This window comes from Leptodactylus fuscus, chromosome 1 (genome assembly GCF_031893055.1).
Source record: "Leptodactylus fuscus isolate aLepFus1 chromosome 1, aLepFus1.hap2, whole genome shotgun sequence".
In the NCBI taxonomy this organism is placed as follows: domain Eukaryota; kingdom Metazoa; phylum Chordata; class Amphibia; order Anura; family Leptodactylidae; genus Leptodactylus; species Leptodactylus fuscus.
The window spans coordinates 360,988,153-361,004,661 of record NC_134265.1 but is presented as its reverse complement, the minus strand read 5'-3'; the positions used below and the strand labels follow the sequence as shown (position 1 = coordinate 361,004,661).

The window sequence follows — 16,509 nt, the reverse complement described above, 5'->3', positions numbered from 1 at the left end:
GAGGAGTGTTTTGTGACATTACAACTGACTAGGCAGTGGTGTGAGTGTTGCCTTGTGTGTGAGTCTGGTTGTCCCTCCGCACTTCTACTCTGCCCTGTCCATCAGTTCTGTTTGCCCGGCACTATCTTGTTGTTTGTGAGGTTTGGGTTCCAGTTAGTTTTGCCCCAGTCCTGTGTTAACCCTTTCCTCACCTCTCCACTGTCCCTCTCCTCATTCTCTTGTTGTGTATTGTGTTGTGCTGCGTGTCTGTTGTCCAGCACATCCCGTCCTGTTCTGTCTGCAGCTGCACCTTGGTTTCTGTAGGGGTGACCACCTTAGTATCCCCAGTATCCCCCTTAGTATCCCCCTAACTCTCTTGTAGCTCTCGCCCTATCTGTCAGCTCGGCCTTCATGTTAGAGAGTTAGGAGTTGTCGGGGCCAAGGCTAGCTTGGGTACAGCTGACCACCACCCGCAGGCAGGGCCTAGCTAGCTGCCATAGCGTCAGGGAAAGTCTCCTTCCCCTGATCCCTTAGCGGTGCATGCTGTAGTCCGTTTTCCATGTCTGGGCATTGACATGAATGTAACAATAGGCTTGTCTCAACGACCATCGACACTGCATATGAGTAGCGCTGCTGGACGCTAGAGGTTACCAGGACTATATACGAACCATTGTTCTACATCACACGGCCCAGGTTTGTCACTTCTGGAATCCCCTCCCCCAGTGCTGGGAATTACAATATAAAACCACAATTCAGCCACAACTTTCACTTTCATGCGATTCTTTATTGAAGTCCTACCAGAATATTACATGACAATAATCAGGGCGCACGCTTGTCCTCCGCACTTCGTTACTGACGCTCTTCTGGTTTGGAAGCCTTGTTTTCCTCTGCCCTAGACACCAGTTGTCCGGCCAGGCGAAAGATTGTATTTAGGAAAATGTGAACGGTTTTACAGATACAAATTGAATCGCTGTCGTTTTCTGCCAAATCCCATTTGATTGAAGGGGGTGCAAATCTCTGATTATTGTTTTTCTTTTTTATGTTTTAGTCATTTTGGATATATAAATAGGAAATGGAGACACAGACTTGGACTGCCACCTAGTGGTCATATTGAAGATTGCATATTACGTGACAGCTCAAAGTGGAATAACTTGGATAAACTATTTCTCAGAACTTAGCGGCAATATCTGACGTGTCATTCACATTCTCACTACTGAATGAAGGAACCTCATCTACAACACCGTGTCATCATTCCCAGGCTCTAATGTAACCGTCACATTACCACCCCATATAGACAAATCCTGCCTAACACCCCCAAATACCTTACTGATTGTGGAGATCTTTGTGATCGATGGCTCCTCTTCAGTCCAGACAACACAGACTACTTGATGTATGTGAATAATTTATGGTCAGGGCGCATGGCGAACTCTATTGGGAGGATTTTTTTGGAGGCGGATTCAGCATCAAAATCAGTTCCAAAATACTCTGTGTGCGCTGACCCTATATTATTCCTGTGCATATCTTTAGCCAAATACACAAACATGACACTCAGGATACGACATAAATCCTGCATAACCCCTTTAAGAGGCCAAAAAATAGGTGACTTTTATCTCTGACCCTCTTATTGAAGAGTCTGTGAATGTGGAGCTGGAGGAAGGTCCTGTAGCTTTCGCTTCATGGGAATGTCCCTTAAAGGGGTATTCCCTTCACACTTGTTCACCAACCTGCAGGCTGTGTCCTCTTTTCACTTCCTGGATTTCTCGGCACATTGGTGGGTGGGGTTTCACTTGCTCTGCAGTATGTTTGCAGTCAGTAATGAGGGATTGGTTGTAAATGCATTTCCACAGGATGAATCTGATGTAGAGGCTGATGTAGCAGAGCTGGATTTGAGTCAGTTTGTAATACATACAGAGGTGCCGTACTCCCTATCTCAGCCCTTATCAGCCAAATTCAATTAATCCGACTGATAAGTGGAAGAGCAAGAGATAAGAGCTCAGAAATCCTCAAGCTCTCACCTCCCCCCTCCCCTATCTGAGGAGCTGCTCCCAGCACTCAGCCCCTCCCTCCCCCTCCCCCCCCCCAGAGCAGGCAGTACATCACTTGGAGACTGAGCAGATAAGCCCCTGGTCCGGGGCCGTGGTCGTAGAAACGCATGTTAATAATGAAGTGAATAAATCAAGATAGCGGCCAAACAAAGCAGTTTTGATAAAGCAATGTATTTAAGAAAAGTGTTATATCCACATAAACTAGCACTATAGATAGGATCCTTGTGATGGGACAACCCCTTTAAGGCTAAGGCCCCAAGTAGCGGGCCACAGCCAAAAAGCGCTGCATGAAAAACCGCAGTGGCAACATATTGCAGTTTTTACCACAGCGCTTTTCACAGAAAGTCACAGAATTTTCCTGTGCAGATTTTCTGCTTCCATTACACCCATACGGAAACCTCCAGCATCTTTGCAGGTATACTTGACATGCTGCGATTTATAAAAACCCAATCGTTTTGAAATCGAGCATTTCCGCTGTGGTTTATTTTCTGCAATGTTTGGATGGGATTAGCCGGAATCCCATTCACTTTGCATGTAAAACGCTGCTGTTTTCGCTGTGATGTTTCTTTGCTGGGAAATTATGGTGTTTACGCGACATGGGGACCCAGACTAAGAGCCATACTGAGGAACACCACTTGGTACTAGAACAGAGCGATGGCTGGTGATTTGACAGTATGAGGGCAAGTTCACATAGAGTTTTTTGGTCAGGGTTTTGAGGCCATATTTGATCAGTTCTTTTTTCCAGGAGCCGTTTGTTCTGGCTCCCAGATAAAAAAGCGAGATGCTCATTCTTTCAGGCGGATTCAATTCGCGACATCCACCTGAAGACACTACCTCCTCTGGACTAGGCCGAATCATTGGGCCTAATCCGGAGCGCAGTGCGTGGCTGGATGCTGGTGTAGTACATCGGCATTCAGTCACAGATACCCATATTTTGGTCCGGTACTTGAAGCGGCCTCCACCTCAGATTCTGGACCAAAAAACCCCTAAGGGTAAGTTCACACAGAGTTTTTTGGACCAGAACCTGAGGCAGAGGCCGCCTCAGGTTCCGATCCAAGAGCTGGGCAGCTGCGACTGAAAGCCAGTGCACTGCACCAGCATCCAGCCGCGCACTGCTCTCCGGATTAGGCCCTATGATTCGGCCTAGTCCAGAGGAGGGAGTGTCTTCAGGCTGAATTGTGGGGTGAATCCGCCTGAAAGAATGAGCGTCTCGCTGGAAGAAACGGCTCCCGGACAAAACTCCTGACTGGCTCCCATTGATTTCAATGGGAGCCGTGTTTTTGGTCAGGATTTTGAGGCGGATGCCCTAAGAGTTCAAATTAGGCTGAGTGCACACAGGGTTTTAGGTCCAGAAAATGAGGCAGAGGCTGTGTCAGTTTCCGGACCAAAAAATGGGTAGCCGCGACTGGATGCCAGTGCATCGGCATCCAGTCACACACTCTGCTCCGGATTAGGCCCAATGAATGAGCCTAGTCAGGAGGAGGGAGGGTCTTCAGGCCATGAAGAATGAGCATGTCCATTGTTTTTTACAGGAGCTGGAACAAAGACCTGAAAAAAGACCTGACCAGCTCCTATTGATTTCAATGGGAGCCGTCTTTTTGGTCAGGATTTTGAGGCGAATACGGCCGTGTGAACTCAGCCTAACAGTGTCAGCACGGAGTGCCTGGGGACCACCACATCGGACTATTCCCACCACACACCCACCTCTCTTTATGCGCCCACAGGCCTGTTCCCTTGGAATGATAAGACGTTCTTCTGGAATACTTGATCTGATAAAAGTCGGCACAACTCTTTAATCACTTTCTCCTCCGTGTACTATTCCATCGGGCATCCAAAGGAAAGTATGAAATGCTTCCACAAGACTTGCACCGCATTGTCCACAGAGGGGAATACCTCTGTAAATTTTGTAAAGTGGTCTGTGATGGTCAGGAGAGACTTGCACCCATAGTGAGATATTCCATCATGAGGATATGATGAGTCTGTATCAGGCTGATGGAGGCCAACCCATCCTCTTCCCATAAGGGTCATGTCCTGTAGATCAGAAGTGCATCAAAGTCTCCCTCTTCTATGTTCATCCACTTAGCAGTGCCTCACATGAATGAATGAATGAATGAATGAATGAATGAATGAATGAACCAACAAAACATGGTGTGCACAGAAGAATTATCTACAAGGATTAACACAATAGTAATGTACAATTTTGCAAAACCCTATGAATTGAATGGCAGCAGTGGCTCTTCTGTGATAGCGGGACCACCATTGATAATAGCAGTGGAGGTCCCGCTATCATTTAATCAAAGCGGCCATTTTAGTTCGTCGGAGACAAATCCCAGGTTTTTCGGTTTCATTTAAAAAAAAAAAAAAATATATATATATATATATATATATCAAATACAGGGTGGCCATAAAATAACCTCAGGTGTTTGGAGTCGTGTGCAGTCTGACCCAATGGACGGAATGGCCTGAAAATTGGTATGTGTGCTAATCATGGCATGGGGAAACGGACAGCATGAAAAAAAAAAAGAAATAACCCTAAAAATCATCACCAGCTGCTTCCTGGTGACAATGACACCCACATGACATTTGCATTAATGTTTCTGGCCAGAGTGGAAGTGGATACCAATTGGCCATGGAATATCCTGCGGAGCGACGAAGCGCATTTTTACCTGAATGGAACGGTCAACACACAGAATTGTCGCATATGGGCCACAGAAAACCCACGCGCGTTCGAGGGGGGTTCCGCTGCATTCGCCCAAGGTGACTGTTTGGTGTGCGTTCACCTCATCGTCCCATGATCGGACCGTTCTTTTTCAAAGATTTGGGCCCAACCGGGGTTGCCACCTGTTCCATCACAGCAGCGAGGTAGTGGACAATGCTGGAAACAGTGGTCATTTCCCAACTCCAACAGAGGTGGCAGTGTCTGCAGACGATCCCCTTCATGCAGGATTGGGCCCCCTCCTCACATCGCAAATCCTGTGAAGAACGCTCTTCGTGTACATTTCCCTGATGACAGGATTTTGAGCTGCTCATTCCCTACAGCGTGGCCACCGCGCTCTCCGGATCTCACTCCTTGTGATTTCTGATTGTGGGGACACTTGAAGGAGCGTGTTTATCAGGGGAATGTCGAAACCCTGCCTGACCTCAAAGACCGCATCACGTTGGAAGTGCGCAGCATCTCACCAGAGACGTTACACGCAAGCGTCGAGCACGTTCTGCATAGGATGACCATGCTCACCATGCATGATGGCGGCCACATTGAACAGTCATGCTAGTCGGTGGTCCAAATGGGACATCCCCAAGTATCGATAGACGGGTTTTGTGCCGCGCGCTCACTGTACAGTGCCACATATTGGTATTAATATTTTTTTTTTTTTTTATGCCGTCCGTTTCCCCATGCCTTGATTAGCACACATACAAATTTTCAGGCAATTCCATCCATTGGGTCAGCCTGTACACGACTCCAAACACCTGAGGTTATATTATGGCCACCCTGTATTTGGTTCAAATCCGGGTTGTTACAAACCAATTTGCCCATACCTATTTGGGAACAGTCCGGACTACAGAAATAATTCCAATGGTGCATAAATCAGTGGCGTTAAATAAAAAACACAAAAAAAAACTGGAGCTGACGGAGATGGTGAAAGATAAACTTCAATCTTACTTTGCTGCGTTTTTTCCGCGCCTGCCCAAAACTTTTATACTCCATGCACACATTTGCAGTGTGTAGGTCAATAGAAATGGAACCGATGACTCACAGATTGGTATTGGTGGTTTTCATTGACCCATAGATGTAATGCCCTGTTCACATCAGCATTTGGATACCGTCAGACGGATTCCCTGAACGGAATGCCAAACGCACGTGCCAAGCCCTGCGCTGTAAAAGCATAGACCATAATGGGGTCCGTGTGCTTACAAATCTACTGTCCTGTCCGCATGACTCATGCAAGCAGTGTGCAGCAAGCACATGGAACCCATTATAGTCTATGGGGCTTGCAGTTGCTTTTGTATTCCGTTCGGGGGGTCCCCATGCAGACTCTCCCCGGACGTAACCCAAATGCTGATGTGAACGGGGTATTAGTGAATGGGCTGAGCAAATACGTACAGGTATAGGACATGCTCCATATCTATGGGGCCGTAGAAATCAATTGGTTCCAACTTTTATCAGTGTGCACGGAGCATTACATAGTTCTGTAGATTGAAGGATTGGATCATTTTCTGCACAGTAATGTATGTGTATAATCATTTCCATGTCATTATCGGTGCAGGGCAGCTATCTGGTATACAGATAATATAATGTCATATATACATGGAGGTCATAAGCTTTGTAATACCAGGCCGAGGGCAGCGCGTCCGAGTAGTGAACTATACACCATACAAGTAACAGTGGTGTAACCTAACACTAAATAGACACGGCGGACCCATAATTGCTGTTGCGGAGGGATAGGAATGTTTTTTTCCTAATATTCTAACCTCATAAATACATGTTACATTGCATCAATGATGGGTCGCTCTTTCTATTTTCTGCCCCTTGGGTAATTTGTACATTTTCCTGCTCTATAATAGGTTGTGTAGCCTGCAGATGCCAGTGTCTATCTCATGGACACGCCTTCCCTATGGGCACACAGCTGCCAGCCCTCTCTGTCCGGCACAGATCTCATCCCACAGCTGATATTCACTTGTCTGTCGTACTGTGGAAAAGCTGCTAAGCTTCCCGGGCGCTGGGGGAGACTTTCTGCAGCTTAGAGGAAGTCCCTGCTTTATTCTTTAACTCATCAATGGATTGTGAGTCCTGGAGCGACCCAACAATACACCCAGAATTGTGCAAGCTGCCACCAACCTCGACACGTCTGGCACCCTTCTAACTTCCAGGAAATCATATGGACGGTCAGCTGAGACGGCAAGGTTCTGGCCCGGTTCCTGGTCCATCTGTCTTTCTGGTCAATGTTGGCTCTGTGAACTGAATGATCACAAAGGGGCATCACGAATGGAAAAATGCAACAAAACAATGAAATTTCGGAAGGTAAAGAATGCGTCGTCCATTGTGATGGAGGAGATCCACAGGTGAACCATGGCCAGAGGCCGCTGGATCCAAGACAGAGGTAACAATAGTTTTATTAACTAGTCGTATGGAGAGGAGAGGACTGAGGAAGGCTATGGAGTCAACGGGTCAAGAAACTTGTGAAATGTTTTTGTTTTATAGACACATTTAGCATTAGTTCTTTGTATGGAATGGTAGAACTCTGCGGGAACCTTGTTATCTGAGAAATTATTCTTATATCCATAAGTACCATCATCTAACGCTAAGGCAGGTCTTACACGACCGGAGTGATTTTTGCGGTCCGCAAGTTGCTGATCAGCAACTCAAATTTCATTTCGAAAAGCCATTCCGCAGACGTCCGTGTCCATCGGCACGCGCCCATAGAGTTCTATGGGACAGTCTATGCCGTGCTGTGATGTCTGTGACTTTGCGGACCTGCGGTATTCAGTGCGGATCCCGGTCACAGCACGGACCATCACAGATGAAATATGCGATGGTGTAAGAGGCCGCACTGAATACAATGTGTCCGCAAATGGTCCACAATTGAGAACCCACAATGGCGGACTAAACTTACTGTCGTGTAAGTCCATCCTAAAAGGGCTGTAGTACGGTGTTTGGAGACAAAAAGCGAAATTAGCGTGTAATGAAAAGTTTTGTACTTTGTGATAACCAGACCATCTTTACCATCTCTGCTTGCTGTCAGTAAATAGAGACAAATACAATGTATTCAGACTTCCGTGTCAGGTAGGGTTAGGCAAGGTTCACACTACCATTATTAATGTCTCTTGTTCTCATCCTTCACAGGATCAGAGCAACAGACATTAAAGGGAGTCTATCATTGGAATTTTTTTTATTTTTTTGCGTATTGTAGGCATAGCTTTTGTTTCAGTTATGTTGTCGGCGTTTTCATGAAAAAGCTGGATTCTTCTAATGCAGATTAATGTTCACGGAGGACGGGGGCGCTCCTACTGTGCTCCGAGCACCCCTGCGTCATCCACGTTGTGGATTTGGGCAGGGAATTTACAAAAACCACATGGAAAAACCGCTAGGTCCATACACTGTGCTGGAGGAAAAAAACATTTCCTAATTCCTGAAGCGGATTTTTTTTCCTAGCCAATATCCTTGCCAAATAACTTTGTGTAAATGGACCCTTAAAGGGAACCTGTTACATTTGTGGCCATCCTATAATAAAGCAGGAAAGAGCTGATTAAAGCGATATATAGATTCATGGAAAAAGATACAGTGTAACATATATTAGTATCACTCTAGATTTAGGAGTCCGGTGGGCGGTCCTTCATTTGTCACTGAGTCAGACCGCCCACTGGACTCCTTAGCCTAAATGAAGCAAAGGGTTAAACTAACAAATTACTAGTTATTCTGAATCCTTTCTCAAATACTCTTGCAATATAACTTGCTTACCTATTCGGCCGGGCTCACACTGGGTTTTTTGGTCCTGGCTCAGGTTTTGGACCAAAAAACGGGTAGCCATGACTGAATGCCGATGTGGTGCACCGGCATCCAGTCGCTCACTCCGCTCCGGATTAGGCCCAATGAATGGAGGAGGGAGTGTCTTCAGGCTGAATCGCAAGGTGTCTCGCCCTGAAGAATGAGCACCTCGCTTCTTTTGTTCCGGCTCCCGGAAAAAAGAACTGAGCGGCTCCCATTGATTTCAATGGGAGCCGTCTTTTTGGTCAGGATTTTGAAAGCAAATTCGGCCTCAAAATCCTGACCAAAAACTCAGTGTGAACTTACCCTAAGGGTTAGACTTAGACCCCATCCACATTGGGGCCAGTTTTGCATCAGAATACAATTGGCTGATGCTCCGAGTAACATCCCTGTATCATCCCAGTGCATTGTGTGATGGACGTACCTCTGCAGGACTTCCGATTCCTTCTGTTGAAATGGAGCACGATAGGCCTTTTTCTACTTTCTTCGGAATAGACCATCTGACGCCCCTCGGAGGGCACACTTGGAGAGGGGGCAATAGCTGACAATAAGATGTCCATAACCCTGGTCACAATCTAGGAAGAAAATCATTGAGGGTTTACCACTAAGTCTTAAGAATGTGTGAGGTTTTGACACTCTGGCCCTCGCACATTTGTGAATTTGTGTTCCAGCCTATACATGCTATATTGGACGTACAATATGCTGACATCATGACCTTTACTCTTTGCAAGTTAACAAGATATGTCGTAAAATCAGATTAGTGGGGTCTAGCGCGGGATCAAATTCCCCTGCTGAAGATATAGCGGAGCACATGTTGCGTCTGTTACAGTGAATGGAGCTCTATAAAGTGGCAATATGCAGTACTTGTATTACAAGGCTAAAGTGGAACCTAAGTATAACTAAGTAACTTATACAATACATGCAAAGTACTCACCACATTTATACCGAGCTGCCCAAACTGGACTGAATCTAACAACGCCTCATGTTTAATGGGGTTAGCCAGTTTCTAATGGCCTATCCTTAGGCGGGGGTCCCAACAGATCTGCTGTTTACAGACAGCAGGGATCCTGGTAATGTTTACGTGCAGGACGTATGATTTGTGTCAGTGGGTTTTGGTATTGCGGCGATGTTCCAGGTACCAAAACTTGCTTCTATGGTTCATACCACAAATAAGCAACACAGCCTCCGCCATGTGAACAGGAGTCGTTCTGTCTCTGAACCGCAAATCTGGAGGAGTCTCGACCGTCAGACCCTTGCAGATCTAATATCAGTGGCTTCTCCTAAGGATCAGACATCAATATTAGAATGTGGAGAACCCCCTAGCAGTTACATTAAAATTGCAAAAACTCTCTGGAAAATGTTACTTTTTTTATTGCAAATTTTGAACTTATAGCTCAAATAAATAGCAGAAAATGTCACTTCTGGCATCTCAATTTTAAAGGGATCCTATCATTAAAACTCAATTTTTTTTCTCACTAGCACTTCGGAATAGTCTTAAGAAAGTCTATTCTTCTCCTACCTTTAGATGTCTTCTCCACGCCGCCGTTCGGTATAAATCCCGGTTTTCGTCGGTGTGCAAATGAGTTCTCTCGCAGCACTGGGGGCGCCGCCGCCTCCATCTCCTTCTGGAACGACCTCTCTTCACGTCCTCTTCCGGCAGTGGCTTCAAACGCCTAGGCCTAGGGCAGCCGACTGCAGGAACGTCCTCTTCATGCATCTTTTTCCGAACAGGGTTCAAACTTCTAGGCCTCGGGCCTAGGGCAAAGCCAACTAGGCCTAGACGTTTGAAGCCACCGCTGGAAGAGGACGCGAAGAGAGGTCATTCCAGAAGAAGATGGAGGCAGATCTGGAGAGTTCTCTCGCAGCATTGGGGACGCCTCCAGTGCTGCGAGAGAACTCATTTGCACACTGACGAAAACCAGGATTTATACCAAACGGCGGCGCGGAGAAGACATCTAAAGGTAGGAGAAGAATAGACTTTCTTAAGGCTATTCCGACGTGTTAGTCACAAAAAATTGAGTTTTAATGATAGGATCCCTTTAAGGTTTATGGCGTTCAAGGAGGGGTGGATGGGGGTGAGGTGATATCATGAACAAAAGTCCCTAATATCTGCACCGTTGCGGTTATCTGAAGTGACAGGGACAGGAGAATAATAAAATCCTTTCCTCCTCTCCTTGCACTGACGGCTGCACGTGATCTCCTGCACACTGGTTAAAGTGAGATCTGTGAGTATTGGCCCCTCTGCTTTAACCAGTGTTAATCTATGCGGGCTACAGACATGAAATTATAAGACAATACAGACAATAATTGGCCTGGTTAATGATCTGCTTCATAGAGTAGATATCCAGGGCTGTAGAGTGTATAAGCCAAACCATCTACTCTGAGGGTTGGTTCACATCTGATTTTGTATTCCGTCCGGGGAGAGTCTGCATGGAGACCCCACGAACGAAATACCAAACGCAAGTGTAAGCACACGGACCTCATAGACTATGATGGGGTCTGTGTGCTTGCTGCCAGATCTCCGCAGGGATCTTGCAGACAGGAAAGTAGTTCACCATGATTTGTGAGTCGCATGATTCGTGCAGGCAGTGTGCAACAAGCACATGGACCCCATTATAGTCTATGAGGTCCGTGTGCTTTTACTGCAGGTGCAGGTTCCAGAATATCCTGCATTTGTAATAAAACTAGTTGTACTGGACATCCTGGAGACCTCAGTTGAGGACATTTATCATATACAGTTTCTCTTGGGGAATAGAGCCAGTGTTTAGGATGATGAGTAGGGTTGAGCAATCGGGATCGGAAAAGATTGGATTCCGATCGGCGATCGAGAAAATTTCACGATCGTGATTGGAATTCCGATCCCGATCTTTTCCGGCGGCATCGAGGTCGGAGGTTATTTCCCACAATGCTTTGCTACTGGCCAATCATTGTAGGAAAAGCTAACATTAGGGTTGAGTGATCGGGATCTGGAAAGTTCGGATTCCGATCAGCGATCGAGCAAATTTCACGATCGGAAGGGGCCACACGGTGGCTCAGTGGTTAGCACTGCAGCCTTGCAGTGCTGGAGTCCTGGTGTTCAAATCCCGCCAAGGGCAAAAAACCATCTGCAAGGAGTTTGTATGTTCTCCCCGTGTTTGCATGGATTTCCATCCCATATTCCAAAGACATACTGATAGGGAAAAATGTACATTGTGAGCCCTATGTGGGTCTCACAATCTACATTTAAAAAAAAAAAAAAAATTCACGATCGGGATCGGATGGAAAATGATCGAAAATCGGATTTTAAAAACGATCCTGAAATCTCAAGATCGGCTCAGCCATAATGATGAGTTGAATATACCGCAGCAGTTGGTACGTCACACCATAGCAATAGCCACACTTACAATACAAGAGACATCATCCATATTTGATATACAGGTACAGAATAGATACATGGATGAGGATCTATTAAAGGGGTTGTTGGAATAGCTGATCCGTGAGGAGTCCTGTGTGCTTTGGGGAGGGTGACCCCTTTAATACTGGCATGTTATATGCTAGTCTTAATCTGAAGTGCACTGGAATACAGGGTGCAAATTTAGAGGTGCATAATACAGCTTTTACATTTGAGAGGCACGGACTGTCTCCGGTGAGAGTGACAGGAGAGTGCAGTGCGCAGTCTGTCGACAAGGTCATAACCCTGTAAGTGGAAGAACTAGTGACATCCAAGTGTCGCTCTCTGATCTGCATGAAGCGTATTTCATTTATGTTTATCCAATACTCTCATATGACACTGCACACACCACACATGTTATACATAAATCACAGCTAGTAAAGCCTTCGACCAGACTCTCAGCAGAGTCCAGTAAATGCTTCACCAGGAAATGACAGTCGCATGAAAATCTGGGTCCACATTCTGACGGGTTCACTGTTAGTTTTATCAGATTGTCATTTACTGCAAGGGAAAGGCCTATTAGAAAGGGCTGTGGAGTCGGGGCCAATTTTGGGTGGAGTTGGAATCAGAAGGAAGCTTAAAGGGATATTCCCATGTAACCCATCACCATTTATACATTTGTAGAAAATTAAAAGTTAAACATGTTTGCAAATATAAGTAATGAAACATTTTGCAGAGTTTTAAAGATTTTCTCTAAATATCTTGTGGTCACGGTCTTGTTGTCTTGATCGGTTGCTAAAGGATATGACCGTGAATGTAGCACCTAAGGTCAGACAGACAGCCATGATGTCCTTATTGTGGCTGGGATATCTTCTCATACATGTATGATATACAATGATGCTATCGGTTCTCTGCGCCACCCTCCGCTCGCACACTGCGGCGCTGGAGACGTGTTCAGTTTGATTCTTTGCTTAGAGTTTTTTGTTGTTGTGTGATTGACAGACTGTCTGACAACCAAGTCTAAGGCAGGTTTTCTGGACTTCCTATATACAGGTCATCAGCCCACACAGGTTTACTGGCTGTTGAGACTCTGTCCTGTGACTTTGTCCCTGCTAAGCTCCTCATTCTGCTCTTATTGTGTTCTGACCTCTGCTTACCCTTTAACTATTCTCTTGGATTTCGATTCTGTACTGCTTTGCTCGACTGTTATCGAGCCTTTGGCTTGCTGACTCTTCTTCTTTGTTGTTTGTCTTGTCTTGTTCTGTGTTACACTTATTCAGAGAAGGGATTGTTACCAAGTTGTCGCCTAGGGCAGTTCTGGCAAGTAGGAAAGGACAGGGGCTGGGTCAAGTTTAGGACTCACTGCCTCTTTCTTCCCTTCTTCCATTCTTCCAGCAGCAGCGCTAGAGAATTGCCAAAGTAGCAATTCCCTTACAATTCTACTCTCTTATGAAGGTTTGCTTATGGCTTTGTAATAGAGAATCAGAGTGACTCGTAGTACAGCTTTGTTGTATCGATGAGGTTTTTTTGTTCTATCAGCACTGTGGAGTTGATAGGTCCAACTGCTGACTCCTTTTTCCATATTCCAACTCTGACTCCTACATCTGCTCTGACTCTTGGTTGGTTGATTGTGATGAACAGGACAGGGGAGTTGGTAGAAAATTCCTCTATTTTTCCACAGCCCAATTTCTGTAACTTTTTTTCTGGCTCCACATAAACTAGCCCATCCATTCTAATGCCTCAACTCAGACCTAAGACCTGTTACATGGGTATGAGCAGAGAGATTATTTGCTGAACCAGCACCCTGTTGGTATTGCTGTACGTGGTGGAAATCAGATGATAGAATGTTTATAAGAAGACAGAGTAACAAAGAAAACATCCAACTGTACATACAACATATGGAGATGCCCCAAAATACCCGCTCACAGCAGAAGGCTAAAGCCAACCCCACACTCAAGTAAAGGTGGCCATGCACAATAGATTTTTATCAACTAAAACAGCTGTTTTGGCCAACAAATGACCAGTGTCTGCCATGTAGATGCCAGGGACAAATGTTTTCAGCCATACTGTGAGTACTACAGGACAATATCTATCAGAGAGGCATGGGCTCCTAGCCTCATAGATAACTATAATACATGAGTCTGTCTGCTCACATACTGTTCAGGGAAGTAAGGCCTAGTTCTCACAGGGCAAGGGGGGCGTATTTTGGTTCTGATTTTGATGTGGGACGCTGCAAGAGTCGCAGCTTCCCGCTCTGGAGTAGGCCCAAATCAATGGGCCAAGTCCGGAGGGTGCTGTCACGAGGCGGATGCCGTGGCTGAATCAGCCACGGAATCCTTCTGAAGAAAGGGAATCTCGCTTCTTTTTTCCGGAAAAAAGTAAGCTATGGGTCTACGTAGACCTCTGTTTTGAAGAGGCGGATTATGACGTGGATTAAACGCCCCCTCTTGCCCCCGTGTGAACACGCTTTGGTGAAACCAGCCCTATTCACACGACTAAAGTGTTTTTGAAGGACGTAATGGCCATTGAAAACAGATGTACATTTCCACTTTTGCATGTGTTCCGTTTTTATGTTTTTGATGGCTGAGTGTCATTTATTTTGAATCAGTTTTTAACCGTCGGTGAAAGAAAAAAAAACAGATGAATTTCTTGATCTTTCCTTTTCAACCCAACCCACTGACGTAGAACAGATATCAGTTCATTGATTTCCATTGGGTCCAAGTGTCCAGACAAAGAAAGACACAAAACGGGCATGTAAATAGACATGTTGAAATCAATGCATTCGAAACAGCCGTGTGATGCCCTTCGTGTTGGGGAGTCTGCATGAGGACCCCCCGAATGGAATACCAAATGCATTGGCAAGTGGTGTGCAGTAAAAGCACACGGACCCTATAGACTATAATGGGGTCAGTGTGCTCTCCGCGCGGTGCAGGTTACATGCGGACAGAAAAGTACTTTGTGATTGCGGACAGCGTGCGGAGAGCACACAGACCCCATTATAGTCTATGGGATCCGCGTGCTTTCACTGCACACCACTTGCCAATGCGTTCAGTAGTGCGTTCGGAGTCCCCATGCGGACTCCCGAAACGGATTACCAAATGCAGATGTGAACTAACCCTTAAACAGAGAAGAGTAGATAACGAGTAAAGAAGTAAAGTGAACCTTTTCCGATACAATGTCAAATTCCTATTTGCAAGGAAACCTGTACCCCGGCTGTTATACTCAATACCCGCACATACTGTTCTCAATACATTGTGTTTACACACATTACTTTTCTGTTAGTCATCTTTTTTTTAAGCTGCCAAGCCATAAAATAGTCCTCCATACTTCACACCCATAGTAAACTACCTCATTACCAGACTACACCCTACTTAGCAAGAAGTATTGGGTTATTTTTATGATTTTTGAGCTCATCATGCTGGATACATCGATGGTATATGATAAACCGATTTTGTCCCTGACCTCTACTAGGTGCAATGTCTTCGAGCTGTTCAGTAATAAATACCGCCTTGTTCAGGAGATGCAGAAAGTTCATCAGTGCAAGGTTATCTATCAGCAACTCAGCACAGTTATTACTATTATTAAGCTAAGTGTCCTGGCTGACTATTCCAAAGAGAAGAGTCTATATAGATATACCACATCTGTATGTACAAAATGTAACAATAATCATTATATGTAACATAACACAAAATAGAAAATGCACAAAAAAAGCCAAAAAAACTTGTCATAAGCCTTTCACTTTTTTTTATCCTATTTTGGCTCATATTACAATTAAATCTAAGAAACATATAAAGAAATCTTCTCTGTGTGTCCCAGGAGATTAGCCCTCTCCTATGTATTGTTCTGGGTATAAGACAACCCTGCCCTGTCTTCTATAAGACACCTGGTTAAAGATGGAACCTCTCCCCTCTTCCTTGTCTGCTGTAAGAAAGCCAGAGTATCCCTCTCAATCCTGTTTGATGTAAGACAACTGGCTGAAGCAGGAGCCTCCCCCCCCTACTGTTCTGTCTGCTGTAAGGCAACTGGCTGCTGCAGAAACCTTCCCCTACTGTTCTGTCTTCTGAAAGACAACTGGTGGCTGCAGGGCACCCTCTGCCCTGCCTGCTCTAAGGTAACTGGCTGCAGCAGAAGTCCCACCTGCCCATCCTTTCTGCTTTAAGACAATTGGCTGCAGCAGGTGTCTCCCCTTCTACCTTGTCTACTGTAAGACAATTGACTTAATCAGGAGCCTCCCCCTCTGCCCTGTCTACTGTAAGACAACTGGCTTCAGCAGGAGCCTCCCCCTCTGCCCTTCCTGCTGTAAGACTACTGGTTGCAGCAGAAGCCTCCCCCTCTGCCCTGTCTACTGTAAGACTACTGGCTTCAGCAGGAGCCTCCCCCTCTGCCCTGTCTATTATAAGACTACTTGTTGCAGCAGGAGCCTCCCCCTCTGCCCTGTCTACTGTAAGACAACAGGCTGCAGCAGGAGCCTCCCCCTCTGCCCTGTCTACTGTAAGACAACAGGCTGCAGCAGGAGCCTCCCCCTCTGCCCTGACTACTGTAAGACAACTGGCTGCAGCAGGAGCCTCCCCCTCTGCCCTTCCTGCTGTAAGACAACAGGCTGCAGCAGGAGCCTCCCCCTCTGCCCTTCC

General features: G+C 45.8%; 1 protein-coding gene across 1 annotated transcript in view; it reads left to right on the top strand.

The window, feature by feature from the left end:
- Positions 1-6,742: 6,742 nt before the first annotated feature.
- Positions 6,743-16,509, top strand: part of ZNF638 (zinc finger protein 638) — a 91,359-nt gene continuing 81,592 nt past the window's right edge. Inside the window, exon 1 of the mRNA XM_075261817.1 lies at positions 6,743-7,123. Within this exon, the coding sequence (XP_075117918.1) occupies positions 7,017-7,123 (107 nt within the window). The 5' untranslated portion in view covers positions 6,743-7,016. The remainder of the gene's footprint in view (positions 7,124-16,509) is intronic.